Raw genomic sequence first — 21195 nt, forward strand, 5'->3', positions numbered from 1 at the left:
GAGAGCTACTCCATCCTCAGTTTTGTTCCTGGCTTGTTGAAGTAACTTGTTTTTTTCTTTTGAATCATCATAGTTTTAGTAAAAGGGACTTGGGACTTCTCTTGTGATTTCCCACAAATTCTGCACTACAGACGGTTTAGAAAACTCTTCAAACACCAACCCGACTCCCCCTCGCTTCTCGCAGCCGATCCAGTCTGAAGCAGCCACAGTGACAGTGAGAGCACTCTGCGTTAGTTCCGTCCGCTCCTCTCCAACCTCAGAAACAGCAGCACTTTTGGCTCAGAGGCGTTATTTAATCTGGATCTGTTAGCTGGTCAGTCCCCTCTGTGAAGCATGGCACAGGCGCCCTGTGTCTGTGCTGCCAGTGGAGCACAGTGAAAGTCTTTGACACATCAGGGGCCTCAGTGGAAGAAGTGATGCCTTACTAGAGGTCTGCCTGGAACAGAAAATGTAGTCTTTTTTTTTTTTTTTTTTAGAGGACTCCACCTTTATTTAGATATTTAATTTTTACAGGACAGTATACAAACAGTGGGCTAGTGATGCGGCGACACAGGCACTGGACGATGAGTCTCAGTGGACTGGTGAGGTGTTTGCACTGAAATGAAAAGAAATCTGTTCAATCTTGCTTTTCTAGTCACAGGTCTGAGATACACACTATATAGGTTGTCCTATAATGTACTTTTTTCGAGCTAGCATGTGAGGAGTCTTGTGGATTGTCTAGATAACTGAGAAAACATAAAAACACAGATGAAGCCTACAGTGTACTATGAACACAAACAATGCTTTCAGTTTACTGTTGAAGCTGATGAACTGACTGAACATGAAGTCCTTTGAGCGTGAAGAAGTCTTTAAAAGTTAGTTTGTAAATACACAGGGGTTCTTTGAATTTGACCTTTTTGTTTTTTATAGATGCTTTGTGGCTTATCGTCCTGTTGAACATGATTCCACCTGAATAACTGGCATGGTTTCTGACAGGTTATGTGTCCCCACTATATTTTCCCTTTGTTTTACACAAGTCAAGCCTCTGCTTTGGCTTCTGTTTCTTCGCCTTGAGTGGGTTGGAGGAGGACAGCTCCACACCTGCATCTGTCAGATGGAGGGAAGCAGAGTGGGAGCAGATGATGGCCGAGAGAGGAAATCATGAGACTGCATCAGGGGACGTCTTCCTCTTACACCTTCCGAACTTAAGAATAATCAGCTTGTCTGTGGGAGGGAAAGGCTTCAAGTGGTGTTTTGCACATGTTGTTCCGTTGTTAAAGTCTTTGACAGAGCGGGGGGCGGGTGGGGGTGGGGGGTCGGGACTCGATATCTCTGTCACAAGTGAAATCAGCTGCTTATCAAACTGTCAGTGGCCTGGTGAGTGAAATAAAAAGCGTATTTTGGACGTGTGAAAGGAAGCAGAAGAGCAATACTGATGTATTTTGCATGGAATAAGACCCTAGCTTGTTTCTGACACGCGTCTTTAAGATTTAGCACAGACCTCTTTAATTGTATACTGTTAGTTGTGAGTACAAAGTGCTCCTGTCAAGCACACTCTAAAGGTTAATGTCTCCATTGGAGAATAACAAGTCATTTTGTTGCGTAAGGGGAGTGTTAAGGACAAATCAAGCCGCAGGCGTTTGTTTATATCGCAGGAACACTGTGACAGAAGGATCTCATAAAGTGCAATATAACCCTCAGTTATGTCAAAGTCTTACCCTGTACGTTCAATTGTACTTTTCTATCGTTGAAAGTCCAAAACAGAGGAAGGGATCACAAAATGATTAAGACGACAAGAAAGAGAATTGTTTCACACACTTTAATGTATTCTTTTGAACCATTCTCTGATCTTTGCGTCTTCTTTTGTAAAACATTGCATTGAGATTTCATCTTTTTAGACTTATTAGTTATTCACAAGAATCTGAAATCGTTATGTGGTTATTAAGCTGTACATTGTTTTGATTAAGAACCACTGGCTTACTGCATGTGTTCACATCCTGAAACTCAAAGGCTTCTGAAAGGTTATTTGCATGAAGGAGTGAGAACAAATGAAAAAGATTTAACTTGAGGTGATAAATATAAATAAGTAAACTTGCTTAGAGATGCATGAGATATATTGCCGCCGATGCCAGTTAGATTTGGTTGTGTCTCAGCTATGGGATATTAAGATATTCATCTTTGCTCGCTCCATCTTAGCCTTTCTTGCCCCCAGGAGATGTGCTTATACCACAGCTTATGAACTTCTTTTTGAAATAATAAAAAGTGAACTCATCCGTTATTGGTATCGACTGAAAACAAATCTTGCTACAAACGTTTTCAACAAGGCACCTTAAACATAGTTCGACAAAAGTATTTTTAATTTTAAAATTAAGTTTCATGGTGTGAGTACCACAGAAGGAAACACAAGCTGTTGTTTACATTCTCAAGTTCTCTGTGTCACAAGGTTACAGGATCGCTGTTCACCATCAGTGTGGTGTTGTCACACAGTACTGTACAGAAATACATTGATGCAGTGTTAATGGTGCATTGTTTGTAGTTTTTGAATGTATTTCAGAAATGTTGCTTCTTACTTAAGTCCTTGACAAACTGCAAAAGATGTTGCACTATGTTGTGCAGACCCCGCTCAATTCCTTCTCTTAATCACCACTCACCAATAACCACTTTAAGTCCGTCTCATACATAAAGTCATAACAAGAGAATGTCTCACTTCCTGTCCACCCAGTGACTCATAGGATGTTTTCTTTGTTGTCTATGCATCTGTCGGTGCATGCTTGCACTTCTTGGAAAGAGTGTGTGAGGGTGTGTGGCTTCAACTGAAGCATGAAACAGAGGAGCTGCATGGTTCCCCTCACTAATTAATGGGCCACGTGCCACTGAGCACATTGCCCTGCTGCCACTGGTGACATGTTTCCATACACACGAACAGGTTGTAAGGTTTACGCTCAATCGAATTCCCTTTGTGGTTCGAATTCCACGCTGCATCTTTTCCCTGTTGGTCTGCGGTGTAAAAAGATAGTGGACTTAAACTGCGGTAGGGGGCTTGTGTAGTTAGCCGCGTACTTTATAAGTATTGCACAACTCTTGATCAAGATTAACAACAATGTGGCTTACAGTTCAGTCACGATCTTAAAGATGGGAAACTTATCGGAAATGTGTTTTGGTTTTTGAGTTATTGGAGTCAAAGATTGTCACTGTGAGGGACCTGGTGTGGTGGAAAGAGAAATGAGTTATAAGTTAAAACACACTTTTGATCCAGGGCGTTCAAAGGAAACGGCAATAGGTTAGATGGCCAAGACACTATGCAGCAATGTTTTGGTGTCATCAGGTTAGTCCTAAGGTGTCTGATTATCTATCAGTCAAGTCAGAACAGAATTGTTCATGGGTCAACTATGGGCAGGATGTAATCCATGGGACTATTTTGGAAACCTGGATTGCTTAATGTCACAAAATACGGCACTAAGGTTAATGCATGTTTACTTGCAATGACAGATGGTGGTATGATTGAAAGGCTTGTGGAAGACTCACTTCAAACATGATTATCCTCTTCAGGCAAGTGAAAGAGAAACACACTAGGTGCTTGCAACATCCTCTGTGCAAAGGAAAGCCCCAATGTTTATGAATATGGCAGTGCCACAACGATACATGTTGAAGCGCCTTTACTTACGTGTCAGACTCTGGGTCTAATCTCAGGGACCAGCTGGGCCCATAGCGACTGATAGGAGCCCTGTTGAGTGGGCGTGGGCTCAGCATGCTGGGAGACGTCGCAATGACGTCACAGGCACTTACAGAAAGTCTCCTTACGGTTCCTACCTACATACTGCTGGAGGTCGATGACTTTCATGAGCATTTTAACCATGCCTTTCACTTGAAGGCATTTCAGATCAGTTCTAGATAGACGTACACTGATTTATCTGGCATCTTGCAATACCTGTCTGAGCTTGGTTTAAGCAGCGCTCTCTAACAATGGGCGTGTAAACCCCCCAATCTGTTGTTTGTTACTTGTATTGTGTGCTGTAAGCTGTAGGCAAATGTTGATCTCATTTTTCAGGAGATTCATGCTTTTTAGAATATGTGCAAGGCTTGGCATGAGTATGAATGATTGAAGAAAGCAGTGTAAGAGTGAGTTATTTTCTTTCAAGTCTCTTCTTGGCATATTATGATTTCCTGCCTCATTGACCTGCTTTGTACTTGTGACCTTCACTTCAGTGTTTTAATGTGAGAAATGTCTTTGCAGTGTTCAAAACTTTCACATTCCGGAAAGACTCATCGCTCTTTGATGGGGTGTTAAGTTTGAACTTTGCTTGGTTATGTGCTTCACGCCCAGTGAATGCATACACTCATGCTTTCATGCAGTCAGCGGGTTGTGTAAGACAGGAAGAATCTTGCTGCTGAGTTGATAAAAGCCACAGACGCATGCAATGCTTTGTCTCGCTAAGGTTGGGGAAAGCCATAAGCTCAGATGAGAAGTTCACATTTCTGCTCAAATCTCTGAAGAGTTAGTCCCAGTTTTGCAGCATTGAAACCTCATTTTAGTCACTTTCCCGCACAGTAGTTTCTAAGTAATCAAAGATCATCCTCTCTTTAGCTGGGTGACACTGACAAATATACCCTAACAATCAAAAGCAGAGGAGAAATCCCCAGTTTGACAAATAAAATATTATGACACCCATGTTTAGTCACCTATCCACATGCATGAATGCATGCCTTGCCACCACCAGTGTGGATGTTTACATATGAAACCCTTTTTGCATTTTTACCACTGGTATAGTAATTTTTCATAATACATTTACATACACTGTGACATATGTATTTTAGAACACATAAACGTTCATTTGTCTTGAAAACAGAAGTTAATGGGCCTTGCTTTACCTGTAGAAACATATGCTTATCTTCTAGTTAACAAGTCGTGTTGCTTCGGTGTCAGTAAGGGCGGAGGTTTGGTTTCAGAGTGATGTAAGTTATATAAACATTATTTGCTTAATCATAACTGTATATAATCTAGCAAATATGATTAAATAAGTTATCACGCTCTCCAGAATCATGTTAGTGTTTCAAAAGAGTCCAGTAAATTGCTGAATAATCGCCTCTAAAGTCCTTGTTAAAGATGTATTGATAAATATTCTTTTATTCTGTTATACCAGTTCTAGTGTCTTCTAAGGATAATCATATGTAAATAAAAGCATGAAATACTCTTTAAAGGGTGTGTGGGGGGGGGGGGGGGGGCTTTTTGCAGGAGTCCCTCACAAGCAGCATACACCCCAACAACCTCCACAGAGAAGTGGTCTTTTAGTGAATGGATCAAACTGAAACTGCAAAAGTGATGGTCTCCCCATCCATAGTGTGTGCCTTTGGATATTTGTAGAGAATCAAGATTTTCTCTAAAAAGTCCTTTTTTTTTTCTTTTTTTAAAAGACAATCTATTTTTTCTACTTTCTCTTGCTCAAGTGTTCAGTGTCACTCATCTGACACATTTGTAATAGAGCAAGACCAACAAACTTTTTAGATAATTTGTTTAACTTACTGCAGTAAGGGTCAGTAGTAGCCTACATGCAGATGTTTATCATGCTTCACTTGTGCACCTTGTTCATCTGAATGAGAGATCATCACTTCCACAGGCGTCTGCTGTCAGAGGTGAGGTTTTATTAGCTGCTGTCATGTAGGAGCTGAAAACCACATTCCTGTTTGCAGACACATGGGGAGAGTCTCAGGAGGAGGGGCAGGTTACAGGTTTACGATGGGGCAAAGGTCTAACTTACACAAATTCCCCTGAAGGGACTTATATGTGTGTATTTGTAGAAACTATAGCACCATACACAAGCTGAAAATTCACGCCAGCATGTGGTATGCTCATTCAACCTGGAGGTGATTGACTCCACAGGGAAAGTTCTGTGTTATCGGTTACAAGAGGTCATTGGTCCATTGACTCCGTGGTTAACTATTCCTTGTTCTTTTCAGCTTACAGCCTAAATGGGCAAAAACTCATTGAGAAGCTGATGGTAAAAGTTTTGAGTGTGCTCCAGCGCTGTGCTTTGAAGCAAACACACCCACAGTAATCATTAATGCCTCAGTCAACATAGTTACCCTATAAAACATTGTTTTTCCCAACTTGATTAATTTCAGAACGACTGACACACATACACAGATGAGCACAAGAATGGGCGTGTGTGCTTTTGTGTGTGTGTGTTTGCCTAGTCTGCCAGTACATACAATAACGGATGGGTCAGTAACAGCTGCTTTCTCTGAAGCTCTTCATCGCTGTCCTTCTCTGCCATGGATCGTGGCCTTCAAAAAGACTGCTACTGAAAACAGATGGATAAATGACAGATGGGGGAGAGATATACAGGCATGGAAGACAGACAAATTTGGTGAGGGAGACAAAAGATGTGCAGTGTGACAGACAATGAATGATGAGGCTGGAGGGTAGAGAGGGGAGGTGTGCTGTACATATGCTGCAGCAAGAGGCTTAAAAATGGGATAAACAATAAAAAACAGATCATGCTCAGGGAGATAGCTAAAAACACACATAAACTAATGGATGATTGATAGAAACGCATCATGTAAATAAAGAAAATACAGTAGATGCAGCTTGTATGTAGTCTTTGTAGCTAACATGACATGAAAGCCCAGTCACTAATGAACAGGAAAACAGCCAGGCAGTGAGATGAGCTGCAAGATGGTACAGAAACAAAGAGAAGTTGTTGTCCTCTGTAAGACAGTAAGAATGAACAGTCAGTGGGTAAGACGTATTAGGCGTTCTTTTCTCTTGGGATGGCTACAGCAGCAGCTACAGTATGTAGTACTCTAGTCCTATTTTTTCAGTTCCCTGGTTGTGAACGGTCATCTCCAACAGGCCCTGTGCTTTTTTCTCTTTCTTGTTGACATGTAGATAATTTGAGGATAATGTAGGTGCTTTCTGGGCCAACTGATAACAAATGATGTCATCCCTAAAGCTGGAATTATGAGCTACATGACGGTGAATGTGCCCCGAGAGCGCTCGGAGACATGTCTTTTATACTTGTATGTACAATGTTGACTTTTTCTGTTTTGTTGCCATTTGAAACTCGGGATCTGAGCCAAAGCAACCAATTAACGTGACATATTGAAGGCGTGACTGTGCACCTCAGCTCCTCTACAGTTGCCCATTAGACCCTCCTTTGCCTTATATTTCGTATGTTATCAGACAAACCGTTTCATAGCGTACATTAGAACATCATATTTCAGGTGATATACAAATTTGGTTGTCTAGAAATTAATGCTACACATTTGCAAGATGCAATAACTACCTGAAAGGTGAGTCAGGAAGGATGTGACATAAGGTCGGCAGACTCTGAAAAAAACACACCCACAATAGCAGAAAGTGTTGAAGAATGATACAATGTCACTAATCTCACACAGCAGATCGTATGTGAAGGTGTTGATCAGTAAGACAGAAATTAGTGTTTGATCAGAGAGGTTGCCGCTGGTCTTTTCAAGGTTGTTCAGATTAAAGGCTGTTGAGAAGGATGGGGCCTCCAATTATTTCTCTCTTGTGTACGTACAAACATATACACATTTGTGCAATGATGTCACGCCAGGAAGTTTAAGGGTAATTTCCTCTGTGTGCAGTGTATACAGATGGTAAGGTGCACGTATAAACAAACATGCATGTTTGGATAGTATACTTAAGGGACCCTTGATGCAATGCATTCCATGTGTCATGCAAAAAGACAACACATAAATGCAGGGGGCTCAGTTCGCCCCCCCAACTATCTGAAGGCCAGAGCTACATTCCTCAGTGTTGTTTGCGCGTGTGTGCGTGCGTGTGTGCGTCTGTGTGTAAATTATGATGATTCCATTTGTTTTGTCGAGGGATGGACAGGTTCTTGGACTTGACATGGCAGCTTTAAAGGACGTGTTTGTAACGTTTTTATATTAATCATTTTGTTTTTCTTGCCAATGGGCAAACTTTACAAATTGAGACCTTCACCAACTCTCTGGGTTGCCTATAACAGCCTGTGGACTGATTTTTCTATGAAAAGGTTCGGGGCGGATTTTCCTGTAAACTGTAAAGGATAGGAGTGCTCGTCGCTCTTCAGATCACCTACAGTCAACAAACGAACTGAGTCCACACATTCTGTCCGGTTGGCGGCTGTCCTGTAATGGAAGCATCTAGTTTGCTGCTCAGGCAGAAAGTTGGACTTGGTGCGGTCTGGGATCTGGTATGGAACTGCCATCCATTGCTGTGTGGTGCTGGCTGATGGAGTGATTTGCAAACAGCAAGCTAGCTATTATTGTAAATTAGATAATTGTTTTAGCAGCATTATAACAACATGATGCCGGTCAATTATATTTATTCTCCCAGTGTTTGCCGGTACTCTGTTGCGTTTATGGAGTGTACCAGCATGCGAGCGCGAGCAACGGGATGCTTACTGCAGTTCACTAATGACCACCCGCTATTAACAAGGGTTTGGAATCGGGTTTTAAACATGGCAGTATTATATACTAAATGTCTTCTTAATGTCTATAAATCTAAATGATGTATACAGCTTTTATATGACAGAGATGGCAGAACACCAATAAACATACAGTACCAGTAGGTCTGTAACCCTCTCCTGCAAATCCGACTCCAGGCAGTGAGTTTGTTGAGTCTGACTGTGTTGATGCAGGAAGTGAGTGAATAGCAGAGAGCTGAGATGTTGGCAGAGGAGTGAAAGTGTCTGGTGTCTCCGTGTTTACTGTCGACACTCGTTAACTGACTGACTGATGGTTGTATGGCAGGAGGAGACGTCCTGTTGACTCTCACTGTGGGTTGCCCTGGTGTGAGGGCAGTTTTGCCTCCCTGGAACTTTTGTTTGACAAACACACATAGCCTAGTCATGGCGAGCCAGGATGAGTTAAAGTGTGTGTGTTGCTTCGAGCCTGTTCTGTTTATTCAGATGTTTTCCCACAGCTCCTGTAAAAGCGCAGAGGCATCAGACCCCCGCTGGGCTGTTTAGTCTGTCGCGTTTCGACAGGTCACTGGGTGGACACATTTACATGCGTTCTCCATTTCTCTCCATGACATATCACTGTCCAGACATATTTTGTCATTCATGCACCAACTTTCACACTCTCACATACTTGAGATGTGGTTCTCTTGATCACTCACAACCTGTTGAGTTATCCTTTGAATGTTTCTAGCTTCTCTTTCTGGAGTGGTTCAACTGTATCATTGTCTAAACAATTACAGTAAAGATTCAATTCAATTTTATTTATAGTGCAAAAATCATAACAAAAGTTATCTCCGGACACTTTACAGAGTAGGTATAGACCACACTCTATAACTTATTTAAGATTTACATAGACCCAACAATTCCCCTGTCAGTCAGCATTCACAACTTTCTCTCATACACAAGGATGAACATCATGTGTTTGGCGTCCTCAGCCTCACTCTGAGTCACCCGGTGGTTCGGGTGTTTTGATGCCTTCCAGTAAGGCACTGAACAATTTACTCGTTTCCTTTTATTATTCAGAATTATAGGAATGCATTGTCTATATACCTGTTTGTGTGTGTGTGTGTGTGTGTGTGTGTGTGTGTGTAGCCACACTGACACTCGACAGCTTTTGTGGTTCCTCTTTTTCCCCCCAGTTGCTTAGGGAGGGTGTGGAGTTTCCTGTTTCGTCTCTAAATGTTAGTCAACATTTTAATTGCTGTTGTGCATTTCTTGATGTTTCGGAATCCCTTTGGCTTCCACTGCGATGGAAGACTGCGGTTTGCTGAGTGATAGGCACAGCTGTCTGTACTGTTTTAGCAATTTCAGTTTGTAAGTTTAATTTTGACATTTTCCACCTTTTAGTCCGACACATTATAGCAGCAAAAAGAAATGTTTTGTAAAGTAACAGTGTGAGCCATTTTCTTCATACCCCCTGTTTTATAAAAATAGCCCCACCCTGTATTTCCCCCTTATTAAAACAAATCTGTGTGATCAAAAAAATATCTCTCTGGAGAAGTCAAGCTCTTGAGTTCAAAGGGTTATTTACACTGAAAAACTCCCCTTGTGAAAGAGTTTAAGCCCTAAAGGAGGGGAAGTAAAATGCAGGAATCTTTCAAACAGCTCTGCTATTACTAATGCATGCTGGATTTAAAGTTCTGCTTCTCTGTCTCTTCAGGCCAGGAACAAGGAGTCAGGAGTTCTGGCTGCAGCCAAAGTGATCGAGACAAAATGTGAGGAGGAACTGGAGGACTACATCGTTGAGATTGACATCCTGGCTAAATGTGACCACCGCTATATTGTGAAGCTGCTTGATGCATTTTACCATGACAACAAACTGTGGGTAGGTAACACAGGAAAGTGGTTTAGACATTCAGCTTCAAGTGTGAACCACAGACTTCAACCCTTCTCTCTGTCAGCTTCATCTCTCCTTTATGGAGCAATAAAAAAGGAAATGCCCAAACCACTGTGTTTGCACATTTTAGAACTTAAACTGAACAAAACAAAAAAACAAAAACAAATTTATATACTGAATTTAGAAGGTATTGTACTTGGAGAGACGGTATGCTGCAACACGGGAACACTGTGGTCTGAGCTGTTGTATTAGACTGGTGCATAATGTACCAAAGGGACCTTATCTGCTGTGTGTTCCCCTTCTCACAAGATGTATCCTTTTCACTGTGCAAGGAGTTACCATGTCCGTCCACCAAGTTTTCTTTGCAACCATTCCAAACAGAGCTACAACACACAAACCTGAACGACCAGCGGGGAAGTGGAAAAACAGACCTTTTAACCATGTTTGTTGGCAGGCTCATGGGATGTTTAATTTCAATCTAAGTCTGCTTTGTTTTTTTTATACATTATCTCACCCAGAGTATATTTCTCCTAGCACTGTTGAATAATAAAGATAAGAAAAGTGGATTGCCTTAATGGGGATGACACCAGACCCCCCCCCCCCAGGGTGACATAATGCATCAGGAATGACCCGGCCCTCACCCTGATGTTACAGCAATAATGAAGATCCATTTCAGTTCAGTGTTTTCTGCTCAAGTTATTTTCCCTCAGAACATTTGCACACTGGGTCAAGTATTTAACTCCCGCTGTCATCTCCCAGTGTATCCGTCCAAGAAAAGTAATAGTGACCTCATCTTAGGGTGAGACCTTAAATATCTGAGGAATTACCAGGCAGCGTTAAGACTAAAGATAGTTGTTAGGATACCCCTCTACTTGTGATACTATTTAAACTTAAGATCTCCTTCTTTAGTGACCAAATCAATTGTAAAAGTTACACTTATAAAGTTGTAATATGTACGATATCAATTCTGGTTTGAATGGGCAATACCTGTGCTTACCATGATAGAAGAATGTGCGGGTTACTGCTACAGCAAACACTACTTTGTCAGAAATACAGCAGACGAACCCCTGGTGTATCTGTTTACAGTTCAGGGAAACAAACCTGCATTATTTTAATAAAGAAGTTGGTCAATAATAATTGCTACTATGACCTGATTTCATGCTGTGCACAGTTCGAGTTGAAAAATACCTATCATGATGTTGTCTTGTTTTGTAGACACATTTTTGATGAACGATCCTAAGTAGTCTCCTGTGACTTCTTCACAATAAAAGCCGACCAAATTTTAGCAGTTGAGTAGTTCAATGTGAAGAAGCGGCAGTAGGACATTCAGTTTGCGTTAGCAGTAACTCAACACAGCTCTGACACAGCGTCAAGAATGCAAATAATAAACAGTAAGGCTGTTATCAAAGATACGCTGGAATACATAGGAACATACGTGCATTGTTTTCCTGTGAATCCCTTGTGTTTAACTAAGGGATCTAAATCCTGCACGGGAATGGCGGACTCTGCCACTACCAATAAAACTGATATGTATAGAGAGAATTTCTGGATGTGAGTACATTGAATGGCTATTATATTGCAGAACTTAAATGTTATAAAAATGGGGTTTGATTTAATGAAAATCTTAAAATGTCTAACTTTAAGTCCACACACACACACACACACACACACACACACACACACACACACACACACACACACACACGTGTTCCTGTGTGTGGAAGGTGAACGTCCTCCATCACTGTAAGACTGTGTTAGTGCTGATAAGTGAAATGTACAAACATCCCTTCCTGCAGCATTCAAACCACATGCCTCATGTGTGTTTGTGGCTTCTGAGTGTCAGCTTTACTATCTCCCTTCCAAGCTGTGCTCTGATACTAATGTCTTTTCTTTTAGATCTTACACATAATTACGCTCAATGTCTGTTTTATCTGTATTTCAGCCTGTATTTTAAGAACAACTAACTTGGATTAGTATAGAAACTTTCAGCATCTGACCGGCTGTAGGATAATTACATATAACATGACAAAGTGAACAAGCTGCACCTCATTGGTATGACTATGTGTGCTAGCCTCAGGATCTCAACAATTAGCCCAGTGGTTGGTGGTCAGGCCTCAGTAACCTCGGTTGGGTGGACTGAGCAGGGGTTAGAAAGATGCATTCCAGTGCCGACCCATCCGTTCTGCTTTCTACTGAGTAAGAGAGGGATAGAGGAAGAAAGACAGAGAGACTAGTGAGAGAAGAGCTGTTTGTTCCCGTTCAGGAACAATCTGGTCTTGAGGCTAGAGGGGCAGCCAGACCCACAGCGTGAGAAAAAGAGGGCCTTTAACATGGGGACGGGACTGCTGACATCAGCGTACTGAGAAGAACGAACAGAGAGAGAGAGAGAGAGAGAGAGAGAGAGAGAGAGAGAGAGAGATAAAGGAGGAGAACAGTTCAGCAAATGAAAACAGGAGACAATAAACACAGAAGAGACACATAATTTAGAAGCATAGTTAAGCCTGCCTGATTAAAGGGTTTGTTCACCCAAATGACAAAACACATTGTCTTACTCGCCTCTGTTTTATTTTAAGATATCCCTCCCTGAGATTTATGCTGCCACCCAAGTACTAAAGGAATCCCTCCGGACTGTTTCTCCAGTGCAACGTATCTAAAATAATGTCGTTCATTATCCAGAGTAATGGGATGGAGACACTGTTTCTGGTCAACTTTTTAAATGTAGATTTCCCATGCTTTGAACAAAATTCCATCTACCCAAGTTGTATTGGACTGGAGGCAGATATCTGAGAGGCATATATCTCATGACCTAGGCAAAACCCACACAATTTTCTGCATGGCTGGATTCCATACCATTGTCATTTTTGGTATTTTTTGGAGTAAAGATCCAGCAGTAATGGCTAAAATGAGGGAGGTATAGTATCACATTAGGTTAGTGCTTTTAGCTGAGTTTGAAGGTTTTGAAAGCCAATTTTGTCTATCTGAACCCAGTGTATATACAGAATGATAGAAGCAGCTTCTCTACAAAACAAAATTTGAATATAGACAGTTTCTAGAAAGCATTACTAACATTTTGCAAGATTCTTATGCCTTTTATGTATTTCACATTTTGAAAAGCCTGAGTTTGAGAAAGACAGCTGGGCTCTCGCTGTTAATTATTTTTCTTTTTTTTAACAGAGTGAGGCAACCACAATATTTTTAAAATGCTATTGTTGCAATTATTTGCATACAGTGAGGTGAACATAATGTCACTGACTCTGGTATGTTGTGTCTTTTTTAGCACCACCTCATACAGATCACTGAAGCATTTGTCATGTTCACAGTGACAAAGTACAACAGTGTGTCTGTGTGATTCATGTTTTATACGCTGGTATTTCTTTCATTATACGGTATTGCAGTTTCCAGGCAGGTCATTGTTGGCAAATAGAATTTTAGAACCCTGACAAAATGAGGTGGGAAATCATTGTGAAAGTGCAGAGCTGTGAATCGCAGGAACACGGCTCTGTTTTTTTTTTTTTAAAGCTTTTTGCAATTGTTTGGGGGGGTCGTGGGGGGATGTGTGATAGGTAGATATTTTGTCTCTTATGTGTTCAGCCCATAGTAGGCATGCTTTGCATGTAGTTTGACCAGTCGGGGCACATTCTTCACCGCAGCACAACATGTCATCCAGGATTGTTTCAGGCAGGGAGAGAACTGACGGAAACACAAACCAGTTGCTCGTCACACAGTTGTGTAACATACAGTTGTTTAGGTTGGGCAGAACAGCGTGTCACTACTGAAGGGCTTTTATGGTTTTATGTTGTTGTTTTTTTAAATATCTAAAACTTCAACTATTTGTCAGACTGTCTCTCCACGGTCTATCTTTAAAAGAGATCAAGACAAAGTGAAACCCCCTTGATAACACATGACAAACTCCAAACTAATGGGGTTTGTCAATCCAAACTTGACAAAAGAACATTGTTTCACCTGAAGAGCTGCATGCCAGGTTTGACATTCCCCATCTTTGAGTTTCCCTCAAAGCCCCTGTACCTGGAGTGTTTGTACCTTCTGTACTCATAATTCTCAGTATGGCTTTGTTTGGACTGAAACTCCACGCCCTGTCCTGTACCAGGTTGACGCTTTGACATGGTTGTCATAGCAGGAATCCATGATTAAATAAGAATGACATCACACAGCAAGTATGCTGCACATCACCCAGAGTTGATCTTTAACCATTTTCAAAAGGTCAAGATCAACTGCTCTGCAAAGGATTATTGTGAAATCCTGTGGTGTCTTTGTATTTTCTTTGGCCCCACTTGAATGAATACTTGAATGAAACATTTAAAAGGTTTCTGACAGGCGTGTGTGTCAGAGAGAGACTAGAGTGAGACTATGTAAGGAGAGGGAATAAAATTGTTGGAAGATGCTGTTGGCCAACAAAACACCATTTAGGGAGTGTGATCTCAGAATATTTTTCTCCCCTCTGTGTGCGCGTGTGTGTGTGTGTGTGTGTGTGTGCTGCTGCTGAACTGATGTATTGTACATTTGGCAGTGTGTCCCACGAAGTATGTGTGTATAGTTACAGCCTGACAGTTTATCACACACTTCAGTCTGAATCCAGCTGTCCACTGTGCAAAGTGTGTATATCCCAGTACTTTTCACTACAGATGTCAAAGAGTGTTTAACTGAGCTCTCCAGGTAGCAACATCTTGTCTTCTTTCCTCCTTCACACTTTGCTTTGGTTTGCTTTACCAAAAAATAACTGACTGAATTTTTTTCACACTTCCTTTTGGCTGATGACAAAAGAGTGTGAATAGGAATGACTGAGAATGTTGCCCTACCAGTTGGTTGTTGTTTTTACCTTGTACCTTTATCATTGATGGACTGTTATGTGTATGTTATCAACTAACTAAACTGTATTTAACTGACATACTTCATTTCAGATTTTCTTAATTTACTCTCAAGTTCCAAATGGACCAGCAACAATAAGTCTACTAGTCGATTTGTCAGTCGACGGAAATAGAATCCCCAGCTATTTTGATTTATTGTTAAAGTAGTTTTTCATGCAAAAATGGCAGAACATGCTTTTTTTTTATTTTAATTTTTTAGCCTCTCACAACTCAAGCAATACCTCTTTTCCAATAAATACAATTACAAAACATTCCGGTCCTTACTTAAAGTAACCAACAACCTCTTGCTCTCCTCTGACTCCGGCTCCCTCTCCATTCTCCTCCTCCTCGACCTCAGTGCTGCCTTTAACACCATCAATAACGCCATCCTCCTCAGCTGTCTGCAATTCATTGGCTCCACCATCTCCTGGTTCACCTCTTACCTGTCTGAAAGCTTCCACTACATCTCTATCAACAACCACAAATCCCACGTACTCCCTGTCTCACACGGAGTCCCTCGAGGCTTAGTGCTTCGTCCAGTCCTCTTCATTCTGTACATGCTCCCACAAGGTCACATCATCCGCTGCCATAGTCTTCCCTTTCACTGTTATGTTGACGAGACCCAGCTGTACATCACCACCAAAGCCGTTACTCCCGCCATTCTCTCTACCCTCAACGGAAATCATCATCTTTGGCCAAAAACCCATCCTCCCCACCTCCCAGAACTTCTGCAATGATGGTAACATCATCATCACGGACCCCACACTCACTCAAGTCACATATCAACCACGTCACCAAAACGTCTTTCTTCCACCTCTGCAACATTGCACGCCTTCCCCCCACCCTCTCCTCCTCAACCGCCGAAACACTCATCCATCCTGTATGGCCTCCCCTCCACTGCACTTTAAAAACTGCGATATGTACAACAATCGGCCGCCCGACTGTTCACTTACTGCCCCTCCAGAGCACACATTACTTCCATCCTCTGTAAACTTCAAGATCCTCCTCATCACCTACAAAGCCCTAAACAACCTTGCACCCTCATACCTGACAGATCTCCTCCATCACCACTCCCTCACTCGCCGCCTGTGCTCTGCTGACGCCAACCTTCTCACCCCCCATCACCAAAACCTACACTGGAACTCCCTGCCTCTAGTCATCTGTCAGTCAGTTTAAATCCCATCTCTTAAGGATCACTTACTGCCATCTTCAACCCTTTATTTTTCTATTAATGTGACGTTCTTCTTTTGTTCTAGTGTTGTTTAACTTGCTTTCTGTTAGTCTTTTTTTTTAATGTGTATTTCCTGTAAAGCGTCTTTGAGTAGTTCCCGGTTTTCTCTGTTTTATATATTATTTAACGGAATATCTAAAGCAGTTTTGTCACTCTTGTACTTTTAGACTCTTGTATGGACATTTTTTTACTATTTGCATACATTTTATAGATCGACTGATTAAGTAATTTGAATCTAGTAAACAATCAGCAGATTTGTCGATAATGGACCATAATGGTTCGACACTAGGGCTACAACTGATTATTTTCATCAGTGTTGAATGTTTTTAATCAAAGAATCAAATACATTTCATTAACAGTATTTTAAACAAAGTTTAGTTGTTAAAGTGATGAATAGATATGATAGAATACTACACGAAAAATAAAAAATAAATAGTAGTTGTGCGTGTGCTTCTGATGAAAAGTGATCTGTTCTTCTTGTTGCTACATAGAAGTGTCTGAAAAAGGAGATTACAGTGGTCAATTGTATGTTTGTACTTTTATAGTCATAAAGCTGGGTCAAGTTTAACCTCACCCCCTCTCCCTCCCGCTTCAATCCCCAGATCATGATTGAGTTCTGCCCTGGAGGTGCTGTGGATGCCACAATGCTGGGTAGGCCTTTTTTGTTTTTTTGCCGTCTGTGTGTTTTCATAAGCACTCCACCTTTCCCCCTGTCGTGAGAGTCAAGTTCCACACCTGCGGCAGCGCTGGGAATGCACCTGTCCCTTCAGCAGTGAGTTTAAGGAAGTTTAGAGACACGATAAAAGGTCAAAATGTGCTGACAATTCAGGCTGTTGTTTTAAAGCACTAGTCCATGCAATGAAGAATCACCGCATGTTAATTTTCTATAGGAAAATTTCAAGAAAACCAGCATTTCTCACAATACTATTGCACCAAACATGGTAATGTATGTAACTTCACCAGTCAGTCTGGCCTTGAATGCTCTAGAAAGCAGTCAGACAGTTCAGTCCTCCAGTGTGGGAAAACCCCCTGGTTTGTTTTTACTGGGTAATCCACATCCTCATAACTGTCTGTACCCCCACTGCAGCTAACCAAACACAGTAGAATAAAGTCTGCAGGGCAGGACTAGCTTGGATGTGCGAAAGCTTTTCTGATCTGGGATTACTTATCCAGCAACACTATCTGAGAGACTTCACTGATATCATCACAGCTTTACCTTTTTCTGTTTTCTCTCATGGAGTTCAAACACTGTATCGGTTCTCAAGACTTTGTTTTCCTAGGGTTGTATTGAATCTGCAAATAGTGCAATATTCTGTCAACTTTCACTTCGGCTCTCGTTCTAACCCCTTTCCCCTACCATCGAATTTAACCCAATGATCTGCTGTCTTATCAGAGTTGGATCGTGGGCTGACGGAGCCGCAGATTAAGGTGGTTTGCCGCCAGATGCTGGAAGCTCTGGGCTACCTCCACAGCATGAAGATCATCCACAGAGACCTGAAGGCCGGTAACATCCTCCTTATGCTGGATGGGGACATCAAACTTGGTGAGGCTTAAGATATTTATACTTGGAATATTGCTAGTTGTCGGTGCTTTGTACAAGGGTTAGCTCTAGCACTCCTAGAAAGCAAGATTTTATACATTGGACCATTATTCATTGTGTAGGCATCACATTGCCCAAGTGCTATTTTGTCCGGGCTCACACAAGGAACTGTGCAAGTCTGAAAACTGCAATACGGTCTGTTCTGAGAGTAAAATGAATTGTTTAAAGATATTTGAAATAACTGGGTTTGATTTTGATCACTTTTGTAAGGCCAGGAGTAATCGTGTCTTTTTACGCCCCATAATTCACAGACAAAACCAAAATGATGCAAGAGGACTAATTATCATACAAACCTCACGTTCCCATTGTACAATACAGGTTATCTCTGCAACTCTCCACATATATGCTGTCACAAATACACAGAGTTAGAGGTCCTGTATCTCTCCTGCAGTGCAGTAGGAGGGATATAAGAAGGCATTGTGTGGGAAATGGCATTCTCAGAATTTCTGCATATTTTTATTTATTGGCTTTTTCTTCTCCACATTCTTCACATTCCACAGTTGTGGATCCAACTGTTTCGCTAGCATGTTTTGGAGTAAAGCTTAGTTTTCAGACAAGGAAAAATGTTGTCTTAATGTGTTTCATGTGAATGCAAGTTAAGGAAGTGCATTTTTCTTATATGTGGCTGCCTGACAATTGCATCCATAGACAGAACTTTAAAGAAAAACAAAAACATCTATTTTACTGCATGGTGTTTTATTTTCTGTACTCTCTTTGACTCTGTTAATTTGCACTCAGTCATGACCAACAAAACCAAAGCATCCAATAGAGAGTAACTGTAAACAAGCTTTATTTTCTGATGTGGATTCTTTCTCTCTCTCTCTTTTGATTTCAAATGACACATTTTGTCTGGACTTGTTCTTCATGTTTAAGTCCTTTGCTGTTGCCTTACATTCCTCCCTGAGACACCACGGTTAATTATAGCCGCAGGGAGTTGCCTCTTTAAACTCCTTAAGTCATTAACACTAACTCATTTAGAGTCTCCAGACTTATTTAAATACACGTTAATTCAAACAAGGCAGCAATTATCTCGGAGCTCAGCCAAATGCTTTATATCCACTATGATACATGACAACAGTATGTCCTTCCATGCAGAACAGCGTGTAAACTTTCTTGCTACTGTTTACCAAACTCTTCGAGGTACGTACAGCAATTTCAACAATTTTAAGAGCTACATACATTTATAGAGAACAGAAGTCAAAGACGGCAGAGGAAATGTGTTATTTCTATCATGGTTCATGCTGCGTTATAGAACAGGCAACATCACAATATTGATATGTATACTCATTTCACATTTTTTGATTAAGATCAAATCACTATATCCCAGTCATGATGGATATTATTTTTTTTTAGTTTGTTGGGATACCACACTGAAACACATGTTACTGTGCACTCTACCCCTATCCTTCAGGTGTGTAGGGTAGAAATCTGTGCGTATGGTCATTATAATGCTTCTTGAGAGACACACCCTTGGTGATTATTTAAGGGAACATAGTGAAGGTTAAACCCAATGATTCAGCAGCTTTCACAGCAGCTTGTCCAGAACGTACTGAAGTACTTTACTTCACCTCTTGGTTTATAGGGTCAACCCCTGATTGCATTACCAGCCATTGGGACATTAATGTGTAAACCATTATTCAATGTACAATAAAAGCAGTACCATTATTATCTTTGTATGATGTAAACATTCTTTCTGGAAAAAGTATAGACTGCAACCGTCTAAAATTATATATTTGGACTGGAAGGTCAAAGGTATTTGAATTGTAGTCTGCAAAAAACCAAGACAGTCACTTAAGTTCCTGTAATAGAACATGCCAGTTTGTAATTGAGGCAGTCAGTCTGCTGCCTTGTGAGTAAAGGCCTCTGCCAAGTACTCAACCCTGGGCATGCCACACGTAATATTCATGCATGCAGAGAAAAAAAAAACCTGTTTAGAAAAACAACACCCCTGTAATCTGAGGGTCATGTCATGAAATGGGGGCAGCTTGTTTGATAAACTGACCTGCTATTTGTGTCCCAATTTCATGATTGTTTTACAAGCTGCAAACTACTTTTCTATTACAAGGGGAGGTTTTGGAAGTTTTTGAACTGGTTTCACTCACTCTTTACTGTATCTGGGGAACTTCTTTCAATCATCTAACATCATCTTTTTTTTTTGTCTCACCTCATTCTTGTAGCTGATTTTGGCGTGTCTGCGAAAAACACGAAAACCTTACAAAGAAGAGATTCTTTCATTGGAACACCATACTGGTGAGTAAGACATTACTCTACATCAGAGCACCGTTAAGGTTTTTTCATGACATCGATGCAACATCCTAGCCACACCAGATGCATCTGCCAAGCTCATGTTTCAATTTCTCTGGGAGATCCGGGTGGCCCCTCAACCATTCAGACAGATTTCCAGCAGCTTGCAGTCTGACAGACCAATCACAACCTTTTATCTCACTACGGGGTGGGGTTTAAGACGATGGCCGTCTAGTCCGCGGGTCCGCCCAGCATAACTCTATAGAAACTCATATCAAACCGACAAAACTTGTCAGTGCTGATTAGATATGAATCCAGATTCTGTGTGTTGTGAATTGCCTATTTATCGTAAAAATGTTTTCAAAAATGCATTTTAATGTACTGTTTAGCTGTAATATGAGAAAGTTTGCAACCCGGACATGGAACCCATAATTTTCCTGCTTCTAGCATCACCGTGTCATCTGTGATCGATATAAGGTCACCTTCCATTGCTCTGATTGGTTGTAGGTCTAAAGAATTGTGTCAACAGGCTTTTTGCTTTGCACCATTGACAACACCCCTTGGAAATCGAACTGCAGGTTCCAATGCCAGGCTAGCAGCATCTATAGAAATCTAATGTATTGTACTAATTCAACCGGAGTTATTATAGGATATTTACCATATAGCTAAATCTCTTATCTGCGGACAGATCAACCATCCCTGCATGAGCTATATAAGCAGTGGATTATTGCTGAGAACAAACTTCCTGCCACCCACAACACTTGCACAACACTTGAAAGAGCATGATGTTGTGTATACACACATTCGACCCAATACCTCAACTCAGTGCTTTAATGTTGTTGTCACTACAGCATGTTTCTCTCCTCTAAACCGGCAATTGGAAAGATTCCCTTTAAAGTTTCTACAGTGAACCTTGTCCCACGCTGTTATCCTCTGTGTTGCAGCCAGTTAACCATTGACTAGAACAGGTT

General features: G+C 41.2%; 1 protein-coding gene across 1 annotated transcript in view; it reads left to right on the top strand.

Moving 5' to 3' along the window:
• The window catches only part of stk10 (serine/threonine kinase 10), a 40070-nt gene that overhangs the window by 1018 nt on the left and 17857 nt on the right, over positions 1 to 21195 (top strand). The window contains exons 2-5 of the mRNA XM_083927598.1: positions 10108 to 10272; positions 16983 to 17031; positions 17774 to 17923; positions 20158 to 20230. Of these exons, the coding sequence (XP_083783724.1) occupies positions 10108 to 10272; positions 16983 to 17031; positions 17774 to 17923; positions 20158 to 20230 (437 nt within the window). The remainder of the gene's footprint in view (positions 1 to 10107; positions 10273 to 16982; positions 17032 to 17773; positions 17924 to 20157; positions 20231 to 21195) is intronic.

This window comes from Echiichthys vipera (genome assembly GCF_963691815.1).
Source record: "Echiichthys vipera genome assembly, chromosome: 14".
Taxonomy (NCBI): domain Eukaryota; kingdom Metazoa; phylum Chordata; class Actinopteri; order Perciformes; family Trachinidae; genus Echiichthys; species Echiichthys vipera.